The sequence below is a fragment of the Silurus meridionalis genome, chromosome 28, assembly GCF_014805685.1.
Source record: "Silurus meridionalis isolate SWU-2019-XX chromosome 28, ASM1480568v1, whole genome shotgun sequence".
In the NCBI taxonomy this organism is placed as follows: Eukaryota; Metazoa; Chordata; class Actinopteri; order Siluriformes; family Siluridae; genus Silurus; species Silurus meridionalis.
The window spans coordinates 14,935,518-14,963,462 of NC_060911.1; the positions used below are offsets into that span (position 1 = coordinate 14,935,518).

The 27,945-nt window shown below is 41.6% G+C and overlaps 3 protein-coding genes across 9 annotated transcripts; 2 read left to right on the top strand and 1 right to left on the bottom strand.

Moving 5' to 3' along the window:
• Nucleotides 1-2,976: 2,976 nt before the first annotated feature.
• Nucleotides 2,977-11,990, bottom strand: LOC124381217 (alkaline ceramidase 2-like). Of its 4 annotated transcripts, none has more exons than XR_006924809.1 (8): nt 10,614-11,050; nt 9,615-9,847; nt 9,405-9,519; nt 7,978-8,119; nt 7,750-7,887; nt 4,472-4,609; nt 4,024-4,299; nt 2,977-3,348 (listed from the first exon to the last, which is right to left on the bottom strand). XR_006924809.1 is itself a non-coding variant. In XM_046842643.1 (8 exons), the coding sequence occupies exons 3-8, from the start codon at nt 9,756-9,758 to the stop codon at nt 4,113-4,115; spliced, it is 864 nt and encodes a 287-aa protein (XP_046698599.1). In that variant the 5' UTR covers nt 9,759-9,847; nt 10,152-10,203; nt 10,614-11,050; the 3' UTR covers nt 3,379-4,112. The 4 variants fall into 4 exon arrangements, 3 of the variants coding, with proteins under 3 accessions (XP_046698599.1, XP_046698600.1, XP_046698598.1); XM_046842643.1 differs by lacking the exon at nt 2,977-3,348 and adding an exon at nt 10,152-10,203 and having other exon boundaries at nt 3,379-4,299; XM_046842644.1 differs by lacking the exons at nt 2,977-3,348; nt 10,614-11,050 and adding an exon at nt 11,973-11,990 and having other exon boundaries at nt 3,379-4,299.
• Nucleotides 11,143-13,928, top strand: rps6 (ribosomal protein S6). The gene is made up of 6 exons (XM_046842645.1): nt 11,143-11,292; nt 12,027-12,158; nt 12,331-12,541; nt 13,051-13,197; nt 13,505-13,662; nt 13,786-13,928. Exons 1-6 carry the CDS (start codon nt 11,287-11,289, stop codon nt 13,879-13,881), a joined length of 750 nt encoding a protein of 249 aa, XP_046698601.1. The 5' UTR covers nt 11,143-11,286; the 3' UTR covers nt 13,882-13,928.
• A 354-nt stretch (nt 13,929-14,282) lies between these two features.
• smu1b (SMU1 DNA replication regulator and spliceosomal factor b) lies at nt 14,283-27,831 on the top strand. Of its 4 annotated transcripts, none has more exons than XM_046842635.1 (13): nt 14,283-14,867; nt 16,224-16,434; nt 16,771-16,923; nt 17,879-17,989; nt 18,579-18,656; nt 18,751-18,879; nt 20,134-20,253; nt 21,978-22,094; nt 22,373-22,500; nt 24,155-24,281; nt 24,380-24,547; nt 25,148-25,300; nt 26,084-27,831. In XM_046842635.1, exons 1-13 carry the CDS (start codon nt 14,860-14,862, stop codon nt 26,180-26,182), a joined length of 1,602 nt encoding a protein of 533 aa, XP_046698591.1. In that variant the 5' UTR covers nt 14,283-14,859; the 3' UTR covers nt 26,183-27,831. The 4 variants fall into 4 exon arrangements, with proteins under 4 accessions (XP_046698591.1, XP_046698592.1, XP_046698593.1 ...); XM_046842636.1 differs by having other exon boundaries at nt 14,284-14,850; nt 17,879-17,944; XM_046842634.1 differs by having other exon boundaries at nt 14,285-14,850.
• The last annotated feature ends 114 nt before the right edge of the window (nt 27,832-27,945 follow it).

Below are 27,945 nucleotides of genomic sequence, written 5' to 3' on the forward strand. Positions count from 1 at the left end.
GCATATTCAAAGGGCAGTGTATGGAAAAAAAGTCAATGGCATCAGTGAATAAGCATTCTTTACATCTCAGTACCGCGTTTCAGGTTTTTTGTTAGTTTGACTTTTATATTCTATATATTACACATTGAGTAAAAGACAGGAGGTGGAGCTGGAGGTAGCAGAGCTGAAGATGTTGAGATGTTCATTGGGATTGACGACGATGGACAGGATTAGAAACGAGTTTATTAGATGGACAGCGCATGTAGGACGTTTTGAAGACAAGGTGAGGGAGGTGAGATTGAGATGGTTTGGACATGTGCAGAGGAGGGACATGGCGAGGAACGCTGAGGATGGAGACACCAGGAAGGAGGGAAAAAAGAAGAACGAGGAGGAGGTTTATGGATGTGGTGAAGGAAGACATGCAGGTAGTTGGTTTGAAAGAGGCAGATGTAGAGGACAGGGGGTAGGGAGACGGATGATCCGCTTTGGCGCCCCCTAATAGGAGCAGCCGATAGAAGAAGAAGATTCTATATATATATTACACTAATGCGATATTCTAAAATCAGTTTGATTGATCCTTATAATTTTTGCCAAATTATAGTTTTTTTTTTAGAATAAAAATGTTCTGTAAAAAATGTAAAAAATATCTAAAAAAGCAAGCATGTATTAATTTTGACTATAATGAGAAAGATTCAAGATTATACACTATAAATAATATATTGTTAATGAATAACCTGTAAATTTTAATAAATTGTTCAAATTCATTAGTTTAATAAATGTCAACATTTATTAGTTTATTTAATTGCATTCATACAAAAAGCTAAATAGCTCAATCATTTATACTATGGCAATTAATAAGAGAAATTAAGAGTATTTATAAGTTTACATTTAAAAAATCCCTAGTAATCAGGTTTATACAGAACTATATATATAGAACACAATATATAGTTTTCTATCAGCGCTAATGTATATAGATCCATTTACTAATTCAGTGAAAACAGTAATAAGCCTTGTGTAATATCTGTAATATGTGTATTTTGTAGTTTAGATACTTCTCAACTGGTAAAACCAAACTCATACCTTCATCCTGTATAATAATCCTATTTTAAATCAATTACATTCGACTACAAATCATAGATCTTATAACAAAAAAATACCATATAAGTGAAAGTTACTCATGCACTTTTGCTACCGGACCATCGAAAGCAAACACTTGGTGTTTTCTTTTATGGGATTTAAACTTTCCTATCCCTCTGCAGATAAAGGAAAGCCTGAAAAAAATGTCCAAATTTGCAAACGGAGACAGAGAAAAAAACTAAACCACAGTAAGAGGAATAAGTGGAAAATGCATTCTGAAAAACGGAGAATATAATATAAGGCATGTAATTGAACAGCAGCTTTATCTGAAGAACAATGACAATAAAAAATGCCTTTTTCTTCGTGTCATTCTCCTGCTTTCGTCTGTTGTCTCCTGGTCCACTGCGCTTCAAAACTTTGAGAATGGAAAAGCTGAAAAATGTCCCGACGCAAACCGCCAGGATGAGAATCCCTAACAGAATATGAGGGTTAAAATATAAGGTGTTGATCACGGTTGCCACCAGTGTCACCACCCACAGTACAACCAGAGACATCAGTTTGTACTTCATCACTTTGTACTTCAAGTAAGTTAGAGGATAAACCACAGCCACGTAGCGTTCAAAACACATACTACACTGAAACAGTGGATATCCATTAAGATATATATTAGTTAAGAACATAATTGCTTGATAAATTAGTGAATTTTTCGAAAAATTTAACAATGTAGTTGTAATGGAAATTGGAATTAGAAGGATGCTGATTAGGTCGATGCAAAGAATATTAAATATGAACAGTTCTGTTTCCAAGGCCGAGTTTCTGATTACGATCCAGAGAGCCCACGGCAGTGTTGGCAATGACAGGATGATATCTAAAAGCCACATTACCACCACAATAAATGTCCACATGGATGAATCACAAGTTTTGCCAGCAGTGTTGTTGGAAAACGTGGCGTTTATGACATCAGTCATGTCTGTAAATAAATATTTAGCGCGTCAGTTTGGAAGACAGAAGAATTATTACAGACAAAATATCAAATCAATAACTATGTTAAAGAACATAAATGTCCACCTATAGAACATGTAATATTACTTATTTAGATTTACTATAGTGTATAAACCCTCCCTGAAATGACAAACTAACCCATCCATTTTTAAAGCACCACATTTGAATTTGATTAAGTGATTTCTTTTTCCTACTTCAACAAATTCACTTTAACTGTCCTGATTTACAGAAACTATTCCTATTCTATTCCTATACTATGCACAATTTTACTAACAAAATTCTTTTTCTATTATATAAACAGAGCTACATCTGAACAATGTAATCGTTTATTTTCAAAGTGATTTATTTTCATATTTCTTTTATAATAATTTCTACCGGTAAATAAATTAGAAATTACTTAACGTACCTGTTGGATTCATGTTCATTCTGCACAAAGTTTAAAAGTCTGCTTGTCCAAGTAAAGTGGAATAAATTTTGATTGACTCGGTATGGAAACATATCACTTCTGCGGTCGATGGAAAGCAGGTGACGTGACATAAAAAATATCCAAAGTACCGCAGTCAATCATTGTGACAATGTTTTTCTAAGCACACAACACTGAAGAGGTGTGAAGGAGGTAAAGATTAAATTCAAATCGGCATTTTTCCATTTTAACCACTGCTAATGTACACAGGGGCATTTATTACATTTACATTTACATTTGCGGCATTTGGCAGACGCCCCTAACCAGAGCGACACAAAAGTGCTTTGAGTCGAGTCTCTTATTACTTTAACCAGTGCTAATGTACATGGGGGCATTTACTTCTTTAACTAGATGGTTTGGTTTAAGATTCAGGTTTATAACCAGCTCTAGGAGAACTTTAGTACACTTGTGATTTTCTCAAACAATAAAACAAATGTCAATCAGCGGATTAGATATTCTTTACTTTTCCCCAGGACGCCTAAAAGGTTTTATTTTTGTATGTATTTTAAACATCAGCCTGAACTATAATTACCCTCACTGTACTTCACTCTGATCCAAGTCTTTTATTAAGATTAAGATTCAGTTTATCTTGATTCGGGTTTTCTCTTTTAATCCATAGCTTTGCCTTGTTCATGTTGCTTGGTGACCACCTGATCACTGCATGCAACTTGATCTTGTTCCTGGATTAATCTAAAACGAATATACATTTTTTAAAACAGTGCTAAAATGCCGCAATGGTAAAATAGTAGTCAGAAGTTGGTTGGTTTGGGGGTTTGATTCAGGAGAACAGCGACACCCAGTGTTTAAACCATGACGTTTGACTTCTTCTGTGAAAAAAATGGAGAAACCAGAATAAATCATGTTGCATCTTTTTCTAATTTTATTGTAATTTACAAACCATCAAAAGTTCAAGTAAAAGCATATTAATAGTAATATTTTCCTGACGTGGAGAAACCTGTACATTTTAGTAACCAGGCTGCAGTAATACATTGTTTATGTACCTTAATACAAAACTACAAATCACTGGATTGCACATCTGGAACTGCAATTTTGTAGATATAGATATATACAATATAAAGATCTCTGGTGCACAGCTGTGGAAGTCCTTCAAGAAGTTTTTAATATAATTAAAATTTGAGCATGAAGTTCTTGTTAGGACAAAAATGTCTAAATTGTCAAATATTCCTGATTTGACTTCAGAAATAGTGCTTGAATGAATATAATAGATATCAATTGAACATTAGTCTTTATGCTGTTAATTTAATTCACAAAAAACTGTTTAAAAAATATTAATAAAAATAATCATCTCTTTATATAAGATTTTACAAATTAGACCTAAAAAATTAAAAACTAAGTCATTTGTTTCAAAGAAAAAAAAAATCTGGAAATAAAAGTGATTGATAAAATGTAAAACATTTAAATATGAACAGAATTATTAAATATGTATCTGTTATTCCGTCAGGATTGGGAGGAGATCCTGGGGTATGAGGTAGGCTGCTTACTCAATCTTCTACTCATGGTTTTTTATCTCTGCGTTCCTCCTCACTGCGTCACCTTCACCCTCCTCAGTGTAAACGCTCTTCTTAAGACTTTAGGATGTTTTGTGGCAGGATTTTCGATGTGTGTTCAGTAGAGTGACGTAAGGAACCCCGATGAAAGCCCAGCGCTCACTGGGCCAGAACCGAAGCACCGGTTCTCTCTCAGGAACCTCGCTTTCAGCGTCGAAATATGCGAAACACACACAGCACAGGTAGGAGGCCACGCAGATGAGAATGTGCCTGAAATAAACACTCAGCAGTCAGACATGAGGATATTCAGACCTTTATATACACACACATGAGACTGGATTTTCTTTCTTTTCTCTGTTCTCTTTTTTCTGGCTTCCAAAACTGAGAATATGAGATAAATCACACGCACAATCAATAAACTGGAATGTAAACTGGAACGTACCAAACACTGTGTAAGTAGGGGAAGTTCATGTTGGACCAGATATCACAGAAGATCTTGTCACTGATCCAGCACAGTAGAGCGAGAGACCACCACATGGCTGAGATGAAACCCAGCGTAATCACACGCTGGTTCTCACACCTGAAGGGGTGTGGGGTGGTGGGTGGGTGGGTGGGTTGATAGATAGATAGATAGATAGATAGATAGATAGATAGATAGATAGATAGATAGATAGATAGATAGATAGATAGATAGATAGATAGATAGATAGATAGATAGATAGATAGATAGATAGATAGATAGATAGATAGATAGATAGATGAAAAGAGAAAGAACAGAGATTAATTGAGAGAACGAGAGATAGAAGGAGTGATGGGGGAGAAAGCGATGGAGGGAGAAAGAGATTTTTGATAATTGGTTTAGAAAAATACATGGTGCTCAAATTTTTATTTGCTACAGTACTCAGAGTGAACAATTAACAATAGAACAATTAACTCACTTCAGTTTCAGCTGTAAAGATTAGCATTTTTTGTTAAAGAAATTGCACCTACAAAATCGTTTTTTTAATTTAGCGATTACAGTGGAACCCCGTTGTACGAGCAAACGGAGATACGAGCAAACTCGCTCGCAAAATTTTACCCTGTTTCACGAGCACATTTCAAAGGCACGAGCAAACCCACGCTGCCGGTTCCCCGTTTTTGGCGGAGGGTCGCATCAGTCGCTTAGTTGATGACGTATCACTCGGTCGCTCTCGTTGTTCAGTGCAGCATAAACGTAACTGTGGCAGTGGGGGCGTGGCCAAACGGCGGTTTGTGAATGGAGGGAGGGTCCGGGAGCAGATAGGCAGGGGATTGCCTCACCTGAAGTTAATGTGACCTAATGATTGTTCTCTCTTTTCAAGTGATCAGAGGGTGCATTAAAGGAGGAGAGTGTGTGTGTGTGTGTGTGTGTGTGTGTGTGTGTGTGTGTGTGTGTGCGCGCCAGAGACGTGCTGCGTGGGGCACTAAGCAGACCAACACAAAAAAAAGTTTTATATTTTTATTTCACTAGAAATCTTGAAAAATGTCTCCCAAGAAAATCAGTGATGGTGCTGTGAAAACGAAAGTAAATAGAATTACCATGGAAACCGAGGAGGTTACGAGCGTGGGGCGTGTCTCACACTCGCAATCAACCACTATCACATGAGTAAGTGTTAAATTATATTTATATTACGGTCATTTGCAGTGTATTTGTTTTTAAAAATAGGCTACAAATACTTTTTAAGTGCAGAAATAAGCGATCGGATGAGATCTCGGAACGGATTAAATCACTTTTACATTCATTCCTATGGGGAAAATCAGTTCGATCATACGAGCAAATGGACACACGAGCAATTTTCAAGAACGAATTCTGCTCGTACAACGGGGTTCCACTGTATTATCAGCACTACTCTGCATGTAGCACTTTTTCACGTTTTTTTTTCTGTAGCGCCCCCTACCGTCAACCTTTAATTAGGCTGAGAACCAGGTTGGATAGCAGTTAATCCTACAGAGAATAACCTCAATCAACCAACATATAATAGCGGTTAAGCAATATAATAAATTCGTTTAAAAAAACTGTTGATAAATGAATTGTTTGAATAAATGTAACAAAGAAAAGAAAATCAATAAAGACAGGAATTAAATAATTTTCCAGGGTGTAATTCCTCTCCTGCGCAGATATTCGCCATGTCAAGAGTTGAGATACAGAGAGGGCAAAAACTTAATTCTGCTCCTTTCACCATCAGACTTCACATGATGGAGGTCAATAGAACTCAAACTGCCAACATCCCAGCATATTCCACACAACACACACCTAAACCTGGTGCAGGAAGTGTGGAGGCTTAAAAACAGCAAATGGCTTCATCACTCAAATTAACCAAAAAAAAGCAAACAGGTCACCTGAACGCCAAAATCTCCCATGTGATCCTCCCACCAAGCCGACGACTTTCCAAGCATCATGGGGTGCAAAGTCGTCCCTGGTTCTGCTCAGCAACGTCCCCCAATAAACCAACTACAGTGAGTCTGATAAAGCAGTCAAACGAAACGCTCTCTCGCGATCGGGTACTGAATATCGTGGCGTCAAGATTAGAAGAAACCAATCCAAATAAACTCTTGTATAAATGATTTCACGCAAAAACCTGGTGGTCACATCACAAAAGCGTCCAAAACCCCCCGTGAAAAATCCCCTTCTCCAATCAGCCTCCTCATTACACTCAAACAAAAACTAAACAAACCTGGACAGGCAAAGACACACTGAACCAATACATCACTCTTTCTTTCTTTCCCCTTTCTATCGCTCTCCTACTTCTCTTTGATCTTCTATTCAGATTTGTTTTTTTACTTCACTCTCTACATTTTCTCAACAAAATAATTCAACAACAGCAAAACATTCTTTTTATGGGTTTTTTTTTTATCTCTAATTCTTTTCTTTCAGTTAGTTTTATGTTTCTCTCTGTTGTGTCTCAGGAGGTTTATCAGTCAGAGGTCGAGACATTGGGAGAAGCTCAGAGTTGGTCGGATTGAGGAGAAATGAGTCACCATTCGCTCAGAGACTGGACATGAACACAGAACAGCTGGTCGTGTGTGTGTGTGTGTGTGTGTGTGTGTGTGTGTGTGTGTGTGTTTCACAATGAGTGATGAGGAAAAAGAAAAACACTGCTGAAGAACGAGGGCAGGAGTCAGAGCTCATGCAAAACAATCCGTGTGGCATTCAGAGAAATGACCACCATCAATAACACGAAGCTGCTGAGGTTCTGCTGCAACTCGCCACCGAGAAGTTCACGTGAAACGATGACTTTCACCAGGTCTTTATCTCGGATCAAAGAGAATATTTTAAACTCAAATAAATTCAGTGATGTTTTCATTTTTTTTAATAAAAAAAGAAATCTCATCTCCATCTCCCTTATCTATTTATATCTTTCACTCACATTTCTTTTCTTTCCACCGATCATTTTTTTTTTTACAAACTTTGTTTATTTGGTTTTTCTTTAATTTGTTCATTCATTTATTTGTTAATCTGTTCATTCGATTATTTACCCATTTATTGTTCATTCATTTATTCTGTCATTTTTTTTCATTTATACATTTATTCATTGGTTCATTTAATCATTTGTTTGTTTGTTTCTTCACTTATTTGCTAATCTGTTCATTCATTCGTTTATTGGTTCATTCTTGGAATAATTTGTGTTTACGTGTGTTTTTGTGTTGACGTGTGTGTGTGTGTGTGTGTGTGTGTGTGTGTGTGTGTGTTGATTCTCTGACCTCTGCAGTTCAGTGATGAGGAGAACCGTACAGGGGAACCCCAGAGTCATGAGACACACAGAGTTCATCACAGGCTTCATGAAGGCCAAACAGGTGAAGACGAGAGAAAGCAGAACCACCAGCAGCTTGAAACGACACCTGAGGAACCATTTCACACGTCACTCAAACTGGAGACATAAATATAAACCAATCAGAATGCAGTGCGAGAACATTTCTTTGTGTTTGTACCTGTCTCTCCGGAACATTCTGGGCAGGAACCGTTTGGGGAACCACATGGCTAAAGCGCACATTAGCACCCAGAGGATGGAAAGCTCGTCCAACATCTGGCCCAGGAAACTGAGCGTAGCGTGAAAATACGCCGAGCTCATGCCTACGGGAGCAAACCACATAACGACTAATATTTAGATTATAATTTAAAAATGACACGTAACTGATGGTGAGATATTTTTGCTATTTGAACTTCGAGAAGCTCTGATGTAAGTTGGCCGTTTCCGAGCTTGGGAATTCTTATGAACTTATCCTCTGCAGCAGAGGTAGCTCTTAGTCTTCCTTTCCAGGATCGGTCCTCAAAAGAGAATATTTCATCCCATCATTTGATGTATTGGAGACTGCGCTTGGAGATACATTTAACTGATGTTCTGAAGCACATTAAGAAGTGTCCAAACAGAACCAGCAGTGGAACAATGGTGGTGCTGGGATTTAAACTCAAACTTATGACTGGAATTTGTGGCTAAAATAAAGAGTTCAGGTTCAGCGCTGCCTTTTTGTCCACCTTTAATCATTGTTCTTTGTTGATGGTCTGAAGTTCAACGTTTGAGTGAAACCTGAGATGAAGCCTCCTATGCTTGTAAACTGAGAGACACTGTAGAATCTGATAATGATGATGTTGTTAGAGACACGGGTTATAAAAAGTGAACAATGAACAGTTGGGTTGTTGTCCAGAGCCTCCATGGAGATGTAGAGTTGGAAGTGGAGGTGGTCTCCTAGAACCCATTTAATGCTTGTGGTCTGATATACGGACATCTCCTAGTAATCCTGACTCCGCCCACCAGCTATACATTGTGTACTTTACACGTTTTCACGCTCTGGGGATGAATATCACAAACTGCAAATGTTTATCATCAGTGGAGGAAGCAGGAGGCCATATCTCAGAGGAAACGTCTCCAACAGTTACTGCATTATCTCCACACACACATACATACATACACACACACATACATACACACACACACACACACACACACACACACAGAAATTAAGGGAAAAAGATGTCCGACACTTCAAAATAAACCCAAAATAAGAGTGGAAATGGAGATCTCATCACATCTCCACGTTTTTACGTGGAATCTGATGGTGAGGTGAGGATTTCTTCTCGCTCAGCAGAATTCAAGCACGCCAATCATTTTATACAATATAAATTCTATCACATTGTACACATGAGAGCCTTGAGCGCCCACGTCAGCCCCACGTCAGCCCCACGTCAACCCCTCGCTCAGCGTAAAATATCGACTCCTGCTCATCACTTTTGACATTTAATCACATCTCTCTTTCTCTCTCTCTCTCTCAAACACCTGACAGAACAGATTTATCAGATGTTGGTGATGGGATTTATGGAAAATGAATCGATTTTATTTATGTAACGTTTATCTGCTTACCAACGACCATGAGCAGGAACCATATGACATAAATCCCACGGTTATAACACACAGCGTACTGGCGGAACAGGTGCATCAGGAGAGGAGGCAGGACGAAGAACAGCACGTTACTGATCTGAAATCACGAGGAGGAGCAAAGTTAATACAAGAAGAACAGGAAGAGAGAAGGAGATGATGAAGAAGAAGAGGATGAAGAAAAATCTCTCTGACCGTGTTGTAGAACTCAGCGATGTTGGGGTGGATGAGATAATTCCCTTCACACCAGTCAATTTCTGAGCTGCCAGGTTGGAGCTGATCTCTCCAGCTCTCAGAGCTCACCATCCTCATCATCATCATCATCATGTTCCTCATCATGTTCCTAATTTTCCCCTTTCTGCTGATTGTCTTTAAATCTGGATCATTTCTTCTCCTCCACCAACTCCTCCTTCTGCATGCTCTCAGCTCTCAAAACACACACACACACACACACACACACACACACAGTCACACAGAACAGAATGAAAAGTTGAACCCTGTGTTCTCTGTGTTCTCGGTCACTCCACTGCCACCACAGCGTCCACATGCGCTGGTCACGTGACCTCGGCTGCCAATCAAACACACGCTTTATTCCCTAAACAATACTACAGCAACATCTCCAGCGGCCTGCATGACCACGTGTTCCATCACAGCAGATCCGTTTATTTCAAACTTTGTCACACAAGTAAAAAAGATTAAAAATAAATAAAGTAATAATAAAATTTTATTTACTTTTAAAACTTTCCAGTTAGAGGTAGAGACAGAGGGGGCGGAGCCTCCCAGCCTTTAGACACAGTAATAATAGGATTTGTTCATTCGTAATCAGATTTTACTACATCATATAAAAACAGAATAAACATTCTTATAAGAGCTTTTTTATATTTATGACATCACAAGTATGATCGCTTTTTTATTAATTAATTAATTATCATTTAAAGGTTATTTATCAACCTTTCTGTCTAGGGACCCATTTCACTAATTAACAAAAACAAAAACAAGAATGTATTAATAATTAAAAAAAATAGTAAATAAATGTATTTAAATTGTCTTAATCAACCTTTCTGTCTTATTAACTAAACAAATAAACAAACAATAATCGCCACCATAATGAGTTTGTTCATTTTCTTTCAAACGAAAACTGTTTTTTTTTTTTTTTTTCTCTTTGGATCTGCACAAACCCTCCTGACCTCCTACCTCTGGAAGTTTCTCTTCAACTGGTGCAGCTGGAGATGGTTTTACATCTACAACGTGAAAATCCAAGTTCCTGAGCAACTGAAGAGTTTTGGGGGTTGATTTGGACTGTCTTCAGGACACTCTGTGCACCCAGATGAGGATGAGGGTCTCTTTGAGTCTGGTTTCTTCCTCGTGCCATCTGAGGGTTTTTTTCTTTCCCATATTCGCCACTGGATTATTCATTACATTTACAATTTAAAAAACTGTACACTCTGTAACACAACTCTGTAACACAACTCTGTAACACAACTCTGTAAAGCTGCTTTGGGACAAAATCCAATGTTAAAGTCGCAACACAAATAAAACTAAATTCCAATTAATTAAATTAATAAAAATAGCATGCAATTAATTCACCAAGTAAGCGATTCGTTGTTAATTATAATAATTGTTGTTTAATTAATTTGATGATAATAATAATATTATTATTATTATTATTATTAAGGCGACAGGAGCGTGTAAAACTGATTTGTAATTTGGGGTTAATTATAATTCAGGAAAAAAACAAACACGTGAGGGAGGAGGGCGGGGGGAGGTCTGGTGAAATCTCGCGATACTTGGATAGTCTATGTGAGACTACGCGGAGGATTTCCGGTCTCTTTCCCGTGGTGGACTCCTGTACTGACGGTCCTCCAGAATGAAGGTGAGCGTTCGGAAATCGGTGTTTTTCGACCCTTCTGTCCGGTAACCCGCGATAAATATGAGCGGATTCGGGGAGTTTACACTCTCCAGGGGCGCGATGGGGCAGTTAGAGGCGTGTGGAGGAAACCCGCGGGGAGGATGATGACGGATTATTATCCCGAGTGCTGAACACAACATGGCGGCTTTCTGCATATAGGAGTGTGTGAGAGTGTCGGTGTGTGTGAGAGTGTCGGTGTGTGTGTGTAAGTGTGTGAGTGTGTGTGTGTGTGTGTAAGTGTGTGTGTGTGTGTCACCTTCGGTGTGTTTTGGGAGAAAATGTTAAGTGTAAAGAATCGCCTTATATACGCGTCACATTTAGCTAGCAAGCTAACACACACACACACACACACATGGAGCTTAAACCGGGTTAAAGTTATCCTGAGTTAAACTGATCCTGGTTCAGACCTGAGGTAAGAAATCTAGAAGAGTTTTGAGTGTAGAACTTTAATTCTTCTCTCATTACTGAGTGTGTATTGATGTGTTGAGTTTTAATGAAGTATTTGGTTCCAGACCCCATGTTGTAGAAATCCAGGATATTTTGAATCGCAGCCCACATGCGCGCGCCGTTTCCCCTTTTTATATCGGTGTGTGTGTGTGTGTGTGTGATGGTTCAGGGTTCGAGTTGACCTCAGGATGCTCTACCTTCAGACAGGTTCTAGACCTCCATCATGCTCATTTATGTGATCTCTCCTCCAGCTGAATATCTCCTTCCCCGCCACCGGCTGCCAGAAGCTCATCGAGGTGGATGATGAGCGCAAACTGAGGACCTTCTATGAGAAGCGCATGGCCACCGAAGTGCCTGCTGACCCCCTGGGTGATGAGTGGAAGGTGAGGATCTTTAACAGTGGACCTGCGCGCGCACACACACACACACACACCTTGTTCATGTTGATAATTGTAGAAATGTTTGGTGCATACTTGAGGAACCAGAAGAACGTTTGCATGATGAGCAGCTGGGTGGATCTGTGCTCACCGAGCGAGTGTCTCCCGTGTGTTTCAGGGCTACGTGGTGCGCATCAGCGGAGGAAACGATAAGCAGGGCTTCCCCATGAAGCAGGGCGTTCTGACCAACGGCCGTGTGCGTCTGCTCCTCAGCAAGGGCCACTCGTGCTACCGGCCGCGGCGCACCGGAGAGCGCAAACGCAAATCCGTCCGCGGCTGCATCGTCGACGCCAACCTCAGCGTCCTCAACCTGGTGATCGTCAGGAAGGGTGAGAACCTGTGCTGTGGAGCAGCTGCTGATGTTCCTGCAGGGTGTAATGATGGTTTAGGAAGCAGTGAGAGATCTTTGGTGGGTTCTTTGGATCAGTAGTGTTCAGGGATTGGTGGAGGTGTAACGATACACAGGTCTTTTGGAATTTGTTAAATTTTTGGTTAGAGTGTTAAATTCCCGTATTTGAAACAGGGCCCATAGTTAATGACAGTGAGACTTTTCTCGGCTGTGTGGTTGCTATCAGAGATGATTTTACTGGTCACCAGTCTGAGCAGTGTTGGGAATCTGGTGGGCAGAGTGCAGGGTCATGGTACTGTGTGGTGGGGCAGACGGGGTTAAATGGCCCCAGTAAGAGCAGTTTGGTGTTTAAGGCTTAAACCCGACCTTATGATCAATACCACTGAACTGCTATCGGGGTTTTGCCTGAACTTTCATTCTGGAGGTTGTACTTTTTTTTTTCTGTACACGTGTGGAGGATTAACGTTCTGACTCACCGTGTGTGTTCAGGTGAGAAGGACATCCCCGGCCTGACCGACAGCACCGTGCCTCGCCGCCTGGGCCCCAAGAGAGCCAGCAAGATCCGCAAGCTTTTCAACCTGTCCAAGGAGGACGATGTGAGGCAGTACGTGGTGCGCAGACCCCTCACCAAGGAAGGTGAGTGACTTTAGAGACTGAGGTTCACCATGCTGGATAAACTGATGAACAGTTCAGCGTGAGGCTCATGATGGAGGGAGATCCTGGGCACACCAGTAGACCCTTTCTGGCTGGTCAGTAGCTTTAAAGGGGGGACAGTGTGATGCCATAGTGAGAGTGGAGCTGCAATCCGGATATCGGCCTGATTCTGTACACACGTGACCGGTCGAACTGAGACGCTCCCACACGCATTCTCATACATATCAGACTGTTGTCTATAATGCACAGTATTGTTCGTTTCATAACTCTAACTCTGCTTCCTCATCAGGTAAGAAGCCCAGGACCAAGGCTCCGAAGATCCAGCGCTTGGTGACGCCCCGTGTGCTGCAGCACAAACGCCGCCGTATCGCCCTGAAGAGGCAGCGCACCCAGAAGAACAAGGACGAAGCCGCAGAGTACGCCAAGATGCTGGCCAAGAGGCTGAAGGTACGAGATCAGAGCAGCAGATTTCTCACGCTCAGACTGGAAACGTGCACGTGTTTAAATGAGAACGGTTGAGTAGTAATGAGAGTTTGGGTCTCACCTCTGTGTTTCTGTTCTCTTGTGCAGGAGGCCAAAGAGAAAAAGCAGGAGAAGATCGCCAAGAGACGTCGCCTCTCCTCCCTGAGAGCCTCCCAGTCCAAATCAGAGTCCAGCCAGAAATAAAAATTCAGCGTTTGTACATCACAAATAAAACAAAATGGTTTTGCTCATTTCTGCTCTGGTGCCTTTTTTTCCTTTCATTTCTTCAGAACAATCTCAGGGTCAAATGTTTTGTCTGAACTATAAGACTTCAAGAGTGAGGTTTAAGATGAATTCTGGCTTTTCTTGGAGTTTCTGTTTTAGAATTTAAATTACTGATACCTCTATTTCTGGTCAGGATTTGGTTTCTTATGCAGGATTTTTTTTTTTAGATCCGTTTTCTTATTTCTGCTTGAAATCTGCAATGTGGCTGCAGAACTGGAAAAAAAATCAGTCATTTTGTCTTCACACCACAAGAGGCCGCCATTTCACGTTCTCAGTCTGAATTCAGGATAAATGACTGCGTCCACTCCTAAACTGTGTGACTGCAATCCGAATCCACGTGCAGTCACGCCCACGTCTCGCTAACGTGTATCCTGAGATTACAACTGGGTGTTACGCTGACTGGCAGCCTCTGAGCTGTGAACTTTGTGATGTCGGAGGGAAATGGTTTAATCAGGTTGTCTGACCCACAATAAAATGAGGTTGAGGGTCTTGAGCAGGTTTGGGATTGACTCGTGTCAGAATCCACCTTCATTCAATTTCAATGGGTGAAGAGCTTAACATCCCTGTTCCTAATAAAGTGGCCGGGCGAGTGTATACACAATCACGAACATTTTAGCACGTTTTTATATGTTGACGTGCGCGGGCGTTTGCGTGTTTTTTTTTTTTTCCTCCCAAATCTCTTACGTCACACACACGCCCCCTTGTTAAAACCGTAGCACTTATCCCAGACAGTGAGAGAGACAGCGATGTGATTTGGCCATAGCACGTGTACAAAGCGCGTTCACGTGGCGGGGGCGCGCGGACACGAGTGCGAGCGCTGGTGGAGAATGTGAGCGGTGTTCCTGCGGCTCCGAACACAGCCATGGAGCTGGAGGTGGAATCCGCCGAGTGAGTATCATGTACAGGAGTGTGTGTGTGTGTTTTTTCCCCCCATGATGGTTCTGAAGCTCCTGAAGATGTTCCTCAGTTGTGCGTGCGGGGTTTATAAGCCCTGAATGAGCTGGAATACAGATGTTCGTGCTCGTGCCGCAGAGTCACTCTGTCTCTTTACAGCTCTGCTTTTAATTGCTGACACTTTCAACTCAGCGCGCGCCTTCATTCATTCATTAGCAGGATTATAATTATTTTTAAAGCGCGTGCTGATTTACAGTTTATGGGGAAAAGCTCATTCATCCATGGATGGATCAGTTGATGGATGGATAGATATGTGAAATGATGGACAAATTGTTGAATGCATTAACGAATAGATCGATAAAAGGATGGATGGGGTATAAACAAAGGGCTAAATGGATGGAAGGATAGTTGGGTTAATAGATAAATAGAAAGGATGGGTGGCTGGGCATGGAGAGAGGGCTGAATGGATGGACGGATAGTTGGATAGAAAGATGGGTGGATGGGCATGGATAGAGGGCTAAATGGATGGATAGTTGGGTAAACTGATAAATAGAAAGATGGATGGATAAAAATAGATGGCTTTCTTTACCCACTGGATCAGCTGTAAATGTGAACATGATGTAGAAAGTTGTGTTTATGGATCTCTGCAGGTTCTTCTGCTCTCCTCATGTCTCTGTGTTGTGTCTCGGGCATCTCATTAACCTTTTATCCTCCGAGTGATCCGTTTGATTTTCCCACCTCCAGTGACGTGCTGAGGGAATGATCCTGGTCTGTAGAAAAGAAAGCTCCAGACTTCTGCATGAAGGAACACAGTGTGGGAGAAGAAACCTGTAGCTGCAGGGTTTCCTGAATTACAAATTAATATCAATGCATTAATCCAACAATCAAAAATATTTTATTTAGAATTTAAATCAAGAATATTAATGCTTAGTAACAGTGTGGGCAAATATCTGTTTATTTTTCAAATAAATATTTAATTAAAATTATTTTTAGATTAAATGTCATGAATTACACTGGCAGATCACTGGGATTAGTAAAAGCGAAATGTTTGGTAACAACCTGGACAGATTTTCTCTAACCAATTAAACTAAAATATTAAAAAACGAGTTTTATTATTATTATTATTATTATTATTATTATTATTATTATTATTATTAGTCTGATTGTTGATGTTTTAGCTACCTGAAGTTCAAGAAGTACATTTTGTAATATTAATAATATATTCAAATGAAGATTGTTTTAATTTGTTTTAATCTGTTTATTTTAATAAAAGTGCCTGGACCCCTATGATTGCTGCTGCAAGATGTTCTTGGTCTCGCTTATATTTATGATGATTAGAACTAACACACAGCTTGTGTGTATGGCAGTGTGATCCGGCTGATCATGCAGTACCTGAAGGAGAACAATCTTCCGCGCACTCTGGCCACGCTGCAGGAGGAGAGCACGGTGGTCCTGCACACGGTTGACAGCATCGAGAGCTTCATGGAGGACGTGAACAGAGGCCAGTGGGACGCGGTGCTGCGAGCCATCCAACACCTCAAACTACCCGACGAGCTGCTCATCGACCTCTACGAACAGGTGAGGATCTCCGAGAGGAGCTACAGGAGAGCTGAACGTGGTGGAAATCCATCATTTATGCAAATGACATGCGAATTCTCCGACTTTTTCGGTGAGCATACGATCACACACAGGCTCGGAATGCAAATGCAGCACGAGCCATATGGTCCAAAAACATCTCCAAGTTTTCTTTTCTCGTTTCACACATCCTTATTATTAATATCTGCTTACTGATTGACACCAAGGTTCAGAGAAATGTCTCAACCTTCTCAGAAGTTCAGGTCAGGTGGAAAACAGTGCTCATCTCACTTTTATTTACAATCTGAACGTCCTGTAAACATGTTGTTCTCCCACAAGGTGGTACTGGAGCTGATCGAGTTGAAAGAACTGGGAGCGGCGGGATGTTTACTGACTCAGACGGACCCCATGATCATGCTGAAACACACTCAGCCTGAACGATACGCCAAGCTGGAAGCTCTGCTTACCAACAAACACTTTGACCCCAACGAGGTGTGTGTGTGTGTACGCAACTTCTAGAACTTTTCCAGAACCTTGATCGAGTACCACAGCATAAGGTTTCATGAATGTTTGGCTCCACCCACTATGTCGCTGATGGTTTTACAACTGATTGGCTGCATTGATATTTGGTATGCCATTAATCACTTTACAGAACAATTTAAAATATTTATATATGCAAATAGAAGACACGATTTCACAATTGTCTTTTCGTTTTTCATTTGAATCGTACGTGGGATTTTTCTTTTGACCATTCACAACATCGTTCACCCATAAACAACAAAAACTCATTTCATGACCATCACAAGGCAGCATCAACGTATTACATTTATTTTACATACAATTTAAAATATGCATGAATTCGCAATTGTCCATATCTGGAAATTGTCCCACACAGCAACTGTGAAGAAACGAAAATAAATAAAAATGTACCTACTGAACGCGTTCCGAACTCGTGACTCTTTCATCAGTTTATCGCATTGGATCGTTCAGGTCTTTGATGTACACTTCAAAAGAATGAATGATTTAAATTGTGCGCGCGGTTTAGCGCTAAAAAAAAACATCCGGTCTGAGAGTCGCTGGTGATTAAAAGGCGTCGTAGAGGTGAAAGAATGGACAGATGAAGACCTCCCTGGAGTCGAGTCAGTAGACAAGCCGAAACTCACGTGAAGTCACAGCTTTGATGACATCATCATTTCCCAAGTTACATTTTTGCTTCAGTCCCGAGACTTCAATCCGTCCAGCCTTCACCTTCTCAAACTTCTCTCCATCACACACCTGCGCCTAATTTCATTATCATTTTCTTCCATGCCGTCCATCCTCCTAGACCTCTGACTCCTCCTACTTGCTGCATTGCATTTTGGGTTGTGTAGTTAATTTCTGTACAGTACTTTCTCAGTTTGTCATCAAAATCCAGCTTGTGATGTGTTTTTGTATTGTGATGTTGAAGGTTTACCCAGAAAACAGCAACAAGGAGACGCGCAGGTTGGCCATCGCTCAGGCGCTGGTTGGAGAGGTCAGTGTGGTTCCTCCATCTCGCCTCATGGCTCTGCTTGGACAGGTGCGTTTACAAACTCTAGCAATTAATCTACTAACAGATACAATTTATGGATAAAAGTATTGGGACATCTGACTTTCCAGCTGTATGTGCTTTGACGTAATTGTATAGAACATCTGTGGATGCAGGAGTATAATATTTTCCCAAACCATGAAGATCTGCTTTTAGGAGTGAAAGATCTCCTGCTGTGTTGAACATGGATGAATGTGAACCCCAGGCCTCCTCACCTCACCTACATCAGCCCCTGACTTTATTAACACCCCATCACTGTGCACAAATCTACATAAAATCTAGAACATTGGAGACCTAATGTGGAATGAGATGTTCAAAAAGAATCTTATGGTCAGGTGTCTACAAGCTTTTGGACATGTAGTGTATGTTTGATCAATTTTGTGTAATCTGACATGTAAAACTGGGCCGTAGGACAGGGTGTGATCGATCCGTCTAGGGTATGGGGTATTAATCCAGGTCATGATGGATCTTCATTTACAAATCCGACACTGTAAATAATCACCCAGATCGAAAGTCTCCACAATGAAATCAAATAATGAAGATCTGGAAATCTGCCTGAGCTTCTGTCTTCTCCACACAGGGGCGTCTGTGCGAGAGCGCTCTGTACAGGTTACAGGAGACCAAAGCACTGAGGCAGTTCGGATCATTAGCCATGCTGGTAAGTGAAGCCTGAAGAAGAGCTTCATCACACACCGCTGGTCTAACTCCTGTACGAGAGAGAGAGGAGGTTCATCTTTATCTCACCCTTCCAGTCTCTGAAGTGGCAGCAGCACCAGGGTCTTCTGCCCCCCGGCATGTCCATAGACCTGTTCCGGGGCAAAACCATGATGAAGGACCTGGAGGAAGAGCGCTTTCCCACCCAGCTCAGCCACCTTCTAAAGGTAAAGTCACCGATCGCTGCCAAGAAGCCACGAGCCAGAAATGCTATTATAGCAAACATCTGAGGACGTTCTTGGAGAGCCCGGAGAATGGAAATGCACAGGCCATCGATCTTTTTGTTTTTATTACGCAAATCAGACAAGAAGTGAGATGCAATGTTCAGTAAATACATGATGTCGAGACGGTTAGACGTGTGAAATTTAGGTGGACCGAACCATTTGGTGGTAGAATAAGGGGTGGAACAAAAATAAAATGGTCTTGTTGGAAGAGGAAGAGACCAGGGATGGAGAATTCTACAGTCCTTCAAAGTGTTTTTTCATCTCCTAACCACACACACACACCTGAAACATCTAACCAATATCTTCAGAAGTACTTTATAATGACTGGCAGGGGGATTAATTAGTGATTAGGACAATAAAGCCCCGCCCATCTTTGGTTATTATTGAAAAGGGAATGTGTTCGCTGGTCTTTTTTTCTCTCTCTCACATTCACACACACACACTCACACACACACACACTCACACACACACGCAGAGTGTAATAATTGGTTTTCGAGGCCCGAGGCTTGCTGTCAGATGGTCATCATGCTGACTCACTGCAGCGTCTGATTGACAGCCTCAGGGTGACAGTAACTCCGCCCACAAACATACCTGACCTTTCACCCTCTGTAGCATTGATCTCGTTACTGCGTGGGCGTATGCTGACTTCATGCTAAATTGCTTTCTCTGGTGGCCAATTCTCAGCTTCCCTCACCCACACACACCCACACACACACACACAGAGTGAGGATTAGGTGTGTGTGATTATGGTGTAGAACCGTCATTTCCCAGCTGTAATATTTGTACATATTTGATTTTCATATAAAGTGCAGCAGTTTCGGAACCCAAGAATGGATTATTGCACTGTGATATTATTATAAGAATATTTGCAGTAACAACATCCCAACAGTACATCCCATGTTCATCCCAACAGTCAAATAATTGGTGAAAGAATGAGATTTCAGTTCAACATAATTTAATAAAATTCTATTATTTTTTTCAAGACATTGTTGGACATTACCCCAAAGCCTTTGTAAAGCTGATTCAGCATAAAATCTTTAGAAATAAATAAAGTGAATTTATAATTGTAAGTTTGTCCCATATATGTTTATCTTTAATAAACGAGCCAGTGGCAAAGAAATATATATATTTTTTTACATTTTTGTATTTCAATTGTGTGTGTGTGTGTGTGTGTGTGTGTGTGTGTGTGTGTTGTAGTTTGGCCCGAAGTCGCATGTGGAATGTGCTCGGTTCAGCCCAGATGGTCAGTACCTGATTACTGGGTCAGTGGATGGATTTATTGAGGTGTGGGATTTTACCACGGGAAAAATCTGCAAGGTGAGTCCAAGCTTTTCTTTTTTATTATTACTACAAAAAAATAATTTCCTGTACACACACACACACACACACACACACACACACACACACACACACACACACACAAAAAGTCTAAATAGAGTTTATAAATAATGCTCTAAAAGCAGCTTAGCTCCTCCCACTGACTTTTGTATTATTTATTATTATCTATTATCATTTGTATTATTTATAATGTAGAGCTCTTTTAGAAAAGCAGATATATAAAACAATTATCCTCTAGAAAGAGGAAAATATTTAAAAACATTAAAAAATATGCAGAAATGAACTGAAACACAAAAAATAATAATTTACAGAGTAGCGATGGGAGGATCGGATCATTTTGGGACTTTGTTTTTCACGTCTACGTACACCAACGTTAACTACAGTGCATATATTTTAGGTGTATAGAAGAGTCGAGATATAAACTACTTAATTCTGTACATAACCTACAGAGATTTTGTGATGCTTTGCAGTAGACAATAATCGAGTCACTCTGAGACTCGTTCTTCTGAGTCAAATGAAAGATGAATGAATCGTTCATGAACGACTCCAGAGTTACAAACGAGGAAGCTGATGTGATGTGTAGGTTCCTCCTCATACAGGGACGTGCTCGAGTCCAGCATGTGTCTGTTCCAGGTGATTCGCACTAATATACACTAGGTGTTTGCTCCTCATGCCACTGAGCTTGGGGTCCTGAGTAGGAATTCCGACTTGAGATGACGTTCCTCAACTTTAATATTATATTTGTGGTGTCCTCCATATGAGTTAAATTACAGGAAGTGAAGTGAAGAACACGCCATCTCTTGGTGTCACGTATAAACCACAATGTCATGCACGTGCACTGCTTCCAATTCTCCGTGTCCTTCCAGAATCAGTGTAAAAAAAAAGTTGCTTTTATTTAAAAACCCAACACTTCTCCGTGCGGTACCGCGTACCTTTCTCTCTCCCCTGAACGAACACGGATCCAGCTGAACCTCTGAGGTGTGGAATGTGGGTCACCCCGAGCCTTGCTGACGTCCGTCCTGCACACTTGCGCACTCCAAGGGCCCAAAATAACGGCAACCGACTTACAGCGTGGAGTCGAGGAGGGAATCACTGTGGAGTGTTTACAGCCGTCACACTTTCACTCCGCGGCTCAGGAGTAAAGACTGTGTTCTTAATAAAAACAGTGAGCGCTATGTGGCAAAAGTTTGTGGACACCCGAACATAAGGTGGTATGCGCTTCTTTTTGAGCATCCCATTCCACATTTGTTCCCCAATGACTTTTATAATAAGCTTCACTCTTCTGGGAACATGTTCCACTACTTTTTGGACATCTGTGAGACCTGGGGTGCAGTCAGCGTTCACGTTCATCCCAAAGGTGCTCAAAACTGTAGGAGATCTTCCTCTCCAACCCATGTACAGTAAAGCATATCTTCATGGAGCTGGAACAAAGGCTTCCTGTACAATTGTGTGTCCAACAGATTGAAGGGGTCCGACATATGGCTGGGAAAGTCAAGTGTCCCTAAACTTTTGTCCGTATAGTGTATTAACAATTATAATACATTTCAAATAGAATTAAAATGTGCATTCAAAACTAAAGGCAACATCACATCATGAATATTTATTGTTCATGAAGGTTTAATGAATATTAATTAAAAAGTCATGGAGATTGAATATTCATTAGATTATATTAGCATTGTGTGTGTGTGTGTGTGTGTGTGTAGGATTTAAAGTACCAAGCTCAGGATAACTTCATGATGATGGACGAGGCGGTGCTCTGCCTGGCGGTGAGTCACGACAGTGAGATGGTCGTGTCTGGGGCTCAGGATGGAAAAATACAGGTACCTCCATTCCCACTTTTCACCTCCATCAGCAATCTTGACCTCCACCTTAAAACCCCATGTTGATATTAATTGGCAGCCACATGCCTTCATGTGTAAAAGTGCTTTCGAAGTGGTGCCTGGACCACGAAGAGTTCTGTCCAATTGATCGTCATTAGTGTAATGTCAGTTTCAACACAGTGCTTGGCCCCCTACGATCGCTACTCAGTCTGGTCCATTCTCCATCATCAGAGATGTATTCTTATTGTCGTGTGAAATGGATGTTCTCGTTTCTCCAGCTGTGGAGGATTCGTAACGGTCAGTGTCTGCGCAAGTTCGAACGCGCTCATGGCAAAGCCGTCACCTGCCTCAGCTTCAGCCGTGATAACGCTCAGCTCCTCAGCGGCTCCTTCGACCAGATCATCAGGTCTGTTTTCTCTTACACACACTTCTACGAGTCAGTTCTTCTGAGTTTAAAAGGACAAGCTGGCAGTTAATTTGCTTCTTGTAATTGCCTGCTGTCACAGACGCTCGCTGCCGGTGTGTGTGTTTTGTATAGGTTTTAATTGTGTTTGAGAAAAATGCCGTTCTTTATCTGAGACACTGGTGTAATGCTGACTCTGCACAAACAGAAAACTAGAGTGCTTGCAGGAATAAATGATTCTGGAACAGAATAAAAACCTAAATAAATTCTGGGCTATAAATTGAATAATTTGTTAATATTAATGGCAGCAATACCGGGGTTTTATTGGGTAATGAGTCCCAGCTTCTCTAATAGCACAATGTAAAATTTGTGATATATCCACAGCAGGGATCAGCTCCACAGCATGTGTTCACCAGACCATCCACTGTAGATGAATATCTTCTGGTTAGAGTTATGGAGGACGTACAGTGACACATGCATGTTCCTTTTGTTTAGGTAAAAGGCAAAAAAAACCACACAAGAATTGGACATTGAGTACAAATGTGACAATTGTGTTAGAAGGGGCAGGTGATGTTACAGACTGTCTCACTTCCACACAAACATGGAGGTGGAAGCTTAATGGTTTGGGGTTGTTTTGGAGCAGGGAAGTTTGGAGACTTATTCCTGAACCAACATGGCTCCTATTCCGGACACCATGCAATTCCACCTGGACTGCGGCTCATTGGAACCGACTTCACCGTACAAGAAGATGAGCCGAAGCGTACATACGTTCAAGCTCTGTAAGCGTTAGAGAGCAACGGGTTATCTGGAGTATCCATTATAGAATGGCCCAGTCAACACACACAACTGCTCTGGGATAAAATGGATCATAAAGAAATCTCCAACTAGTGAGGAACACCGCAAGTTTTCCAAAAGGCACGTGTCTCAGAAACCATGAGACTCGCCATTTCCACACGTTTCACAGGCAGTGTATTGTCTTAACAAGGATTTCTGGACCTGAGGGAACAAATCCAGTGAGACGTTCATATGTCTGTGATGAACAGTTCTTATATGGCGGACAAACCGAATGGGATCGACTCAAAGGGCAAAGTCAAATTAAATTACTACAGTGCTGATGAAGCGTCTGATCCAATATGGCAGCTGGATGAAACCGGGTTATGAGTGCAGAGGAAGAGTATGGTGACGAAGACTGAGGCACACATACCGACTTTCTCCCACTCTCACCGTCTCTCGCTAACCAACCTGACGATTGCATTTCTGCAGAATCGGCGCTAGGCTCCTGGTGTGTGTCTGTGGGTGGAAGGAATTCTGATTTTCCACGTGCCCTCTGGCAACGGAGGAGGCGGAAAGAAAGATAGCATGTTTCTATTCCTATTTTAGGCGAGCGAGATGAGTCTGGAGATGCAGCTGCAGCTTTGCTATGTCAGTTTCTCAACAAGACGGAGAGACAAAGAGCAGGAAGAAATGATGAGGGCTGTGATTAGCTTCTTATTGAGACCCAAAAGCTCTTTATTCAAGACGAATCAGATTTTCCTGGCGCGCGTCGCAACGCGTAAATGCCGAACAGGCACCAAAAGCACATGAATGCGTTTTAATTTGTAGCGAATGGTGAGGCATCTTGGGTTTTGAAAGACTAATCACTTTTTAAACCCATTAGACTTCACGGATTGAAATCAGGAAAGATGCTGAAGGAGTTCCAAGGTCACACTTCCGGGATAAATGATGTCATCTTCTCACACAATGGCCAGTTTGCTATCAGCGCCTCAGCAGATGGCACAGTGAAGGTAAATCTGCATTTCATTTGTATTCAGATCCTGATGGCGATTATACGCCTCCCGTTTCCTCTCCTCAGGGGCATTAACACTGGTTCTTTCCCGCTCAGATCTGGAATGTGAACACGGCTGAATGCACAATCACCATCAAAACTCCTGACGTTCCAGAAGGATCCGACATCACAGTTAACAATGTTGTTCTGGTACCCAAGAACCCAGAGCACTTTGTGGTGTGTAACAGGACCAGCACAGTGGTCGTCATGAACGTCCAGGGCCAGGTAACTACCAATGATTGCTGCATCAATGAGTATAATTGCACGTTTCTCTGGGTAAATCTACCTTTGTGACTTTACTGAGACCCCGTCAGCTCAAATGGACTTGAACTAAAATGTTGTCTTGAGATTTTGGATGAGAAAAAGGATGGAGAGCTGCTGACTTGACACTATTAGCTCTTAACTGGTGACTCGACTTGAACTCGTATGCTGCTGTCTCAAGACCTGTATGATCTACTGACTGTGAGACCAGATGTAACCATGGCGCATGTTTTGTTTCCTCATCACCTGTACCGGTGCTCTGCTGTGCAAATCAGAGATACCAAAGCAGCCGAATCCCCACAAACAGTGACAACAAAATCAAAATAGAGCAGCTCAAAATCCTGTTCAGGGTTACTGAGCTGAATTTAGAGAGTTCACAAATTCAGACAATGCTGTGGACTAAACCCGAGAGGAACGTCTCTCCCACACTTTCCACTGCTCGCTTGCTGACTCATTCGGTCTCTTAACCTCCTCCGCCTCCTCAATCTTCAATTCCATCCGCACTCTTGCTCTCGTTCTTCCTCTCTTCCTCCCTCACATTCTCTCTCTTTTTCTATTCCGTAGGTACTGAGGAGTTTTAGCTCGGGAGTGAGAGAGGGAGGAGACTTTGTGTGTTGCACGCTGTCTCCTCGCGGAGAATGGATCTACTGCGTGGGAGAAGACTACGAACTTTACTCGTTCAGCACCATCACTGGAAAGCTGGAGAGAACACTGCCGGTACAGTTGTGTCCTCTGGGCATCACTAGTTTCTAATCTCTAAAGTAAATGCATCTGTTCGTGAACTTTGAATGCGCCGCAGAACAATTTATTACCGTAAAGAAACTTTTGTTCCCAAATTGGCGCATGTGACGAGACACAGCAACAGTGAACCATGAGCTTCACCTCATTATTTCCTGCACACTGACAGTCTGGACAGAAACCCTCGCTTGTTAGGCGAATCAGCAGATTTAACATCGCTAGTGACCTGTCCATGTACGTGGCTCTCTTCATAACATGTTAGCATTGAGGGGATGAGGGGAGGAGTCGATGATTACATTTGAATTTTTTATTTACATTTAATTGTTTAGCGATTTTTTACATTATTGGAACAAAGTGGCTTCGTCGACATCCAGGTCTAGAACTGAAGGTGACACTCCCTTAGGCTATGTCTACACTAATCTGGATACATTTCGAACGGTATTATAGTCTGGATACGGCTTCGTGACTGAATGAATCTCCACAAAACCCAACGGAACATCTTCCTAGAAGAGTGGAGGTTAAAGGGGACATTTAAAAAGCATATCAATCTTTTGGTGTTTGTCCATATCTTTAAGTACTTTACATACAAACACAGCAGAAATTATTCTACTGCCAACTGTATAGATAAAAAAAATCACAAACCACGTCACATTGTAGAGCTCGAAAATTTCTCAGCCAGACCTCAACAATGTGTATTGTGAACGTTCCTCAGTCTCCAAGCTATATTAAGCACAGATGCCTTGAATTCCTCCACCTCCGCAGGTGCACGAGAAAGACGTGATTGGCATAACCCACCACCCTCATCAGAACCTCATCGCCACCTACAGCGAGGACGGCTTGCTGAAGCTCTGGAAGCCTTGAGCGTGAACTTTACAGTCGTCGTTCGTGCTGGTCTGTACATCCGAGATGTTTGGAATCATGTGTCAGTTTTTCAGGTTTGAAAGTCTTCCATTCCAGAGCCGATGAAGATCACTACAAACTTAATCTCCACTCTTTTAACACGTCTGAGTAACGCGATCGGACCGTGTCTTGTAACGTTAAAAATAGAATACGCCAAGACTTCTTTAGATGTCGTAAGAAAAACGTGGAAACACTTCACACTATTGGTGGTTCGTGACGTTTCTGAATTGCATGAAACCGGAAAATATAATTACGATCATTTCGCTGTGGAATTCAGGTACGATTGTCGATTGAATACTTCCTTCTAAAAAATCAATAAAAAAAGGGTTAGAAAACAAAAGAAGGAATTGATCCTTAACGTACATTTTAGAAACGGTCCCTCGGCTGTATAAACACTGCACGATCGTATCCACATGATGTGTGTGAAAACTTCTGTAGTGTCGGTATCTGCATGCCAGCAGTAAATCTCTCTGTATGAAACCTCGATCTAACACGGCATTTCTGCTCCAACCTTCACATTACTGATGCGTTTATCTCTTCAGGAAAAGCAGTGAAAGACGACCATGATGTAGCTAACACAAGGCACTGGGCTGCATTCACACGCTGAGGGTTTTTCTTTTGGGTTGCACCGAGATTCCTGACCAATCAGATTACAAAAGAAAACCAGCTGCCAAAAATCCGCATGTATTAAAAACAACCAAGGCAGCGCGTTTCTGATAAATCATTCACTGTATTCAACTCAACACTGTTTATTTCGGCCAAAGCTCAGTTTTTAACTCAATACACCGAACTAACGTCGACTATATACGTTGCTAAGTGCAACATTATTTCACCAATGCAGCCTCAAATGCAGATTCGCCTTAAAAACATGAACATATGATGGGGGGGGTGGGGCTTTCAGAGGTTCAGTTCATATTGGAGAGTTGGAAGCAACTGTCAATCATTCCAGAGTTTCCTGCCAATCGTTCCAAAAGCTGTGTTTATTAGAACACAACCATATTGGAGTTTTTAAGCGATACCTTGTACTGTAACTTGTCCCTCATTAACATTGTCAGGATTCTCTTGATTTTCCACCTTCAACACTACAGAGAAGACAATAACCCCCACCTCCTTACCCCAGTCCGCAATACTGAGGACAATTAAGCTCGTCGCTAGGCAAGTTAAAGAGCTCGTGTGGACTGCTAGGAGCGTTGTCGTGGTTACAGCGTGATTGAGCACTGATGGGGGAGCAGGAGGTTAATGCCAGCAATGATCTGGACATGCAGGGAAATGTTTTCAGGTGTGAAGGATTGGTGTGTTTTAACACTTGACCCACACTTGCATGAGAAATAACTGGTTCTGTAACCACGGGACTGTGTGTGTGTTTGAGCAGGGTTCTATTTCATTGTTTATTTCTGTCTAATTGCTCTGGTTTCTGTTGGACAGCAGGTTCTGGGGAGTTTACTATGTAAATGCGTCAGGTGTAAACGCAGTACTGTAATTCCAGCTCTCCACAGGAACCACTCTGTAACGCCTTCATCGGTGCATCATCAGGCTTCTCCCTGGCTATTTTTTCACTGCACACATTTCGTCTCTGAAATAAACTCTGTGCATGTCATGCAAAACTTCAACTGTCTTGTCGTTGTCTTCATTAAAGCCAAATTTTCTTTAACTAGAGCGAAACGATTTACACAGTCCTCTGAGGAGAGAGTGATTTTTTTGCACATGGGGGCAAAAAAACCCAG

Coding starts and splice junctions, on each gene's coding strand:
- LOC124381217 (XM_046842644.1), bottom strand. CDS start 9,758: ATGATGAGGAACATGATGATGATGATGATGAGGATGGTGAGCTCTGAG. Junction 9,520..9,614: donor TCGCTGAGTTCTACAACACG/GTCAGAGAGATT, acceptor TCGTGATTTCAG/ATCAGTAACGTGCTGTTCTT. Junction 4,300..4,471: donor CCCTACTTACACAGTGTTTG/GTACGTTCCAGT, acceptor TGTTTATTTCAG/GCACATTCTCATCTGCGTGG.
- rps6 (XM_046842645.1), top strand. Junction 12,542..13,050: donor CCTGGTGATCGTCAGGAAGG/GTGAGAACCTGT, acceptor GTGTGTGTTCAG/GTGAGAAGGACATCCCCGGC. Junction 13,198..13,504: donor CAGACCCCTCACCAAGGAAG/GTGAGTGACTTT, acceptor CTTCCTCATCAG/GTAAGAAGCCCAGGACCAAG.
- smu1b (XM_046842634.1), top strand. CDS start 14,825: ATGGAGCTGGAGGTGGAATCCGCCGA. Junction 22,501..24,154: donor TCCTTCGACCAGATCATCAG/GTCTGTTTTCTC, acceptor TAAACCCATTAG/ACTTCACGGATTGAAATCAG. Junction 24,548..25,147: donor TCATGAACGTCCAGGGCCAG/GTAACTACCAAT, acceptor TCTATTCCGTAG/GTACTGAGGAGTTTTAGCTC.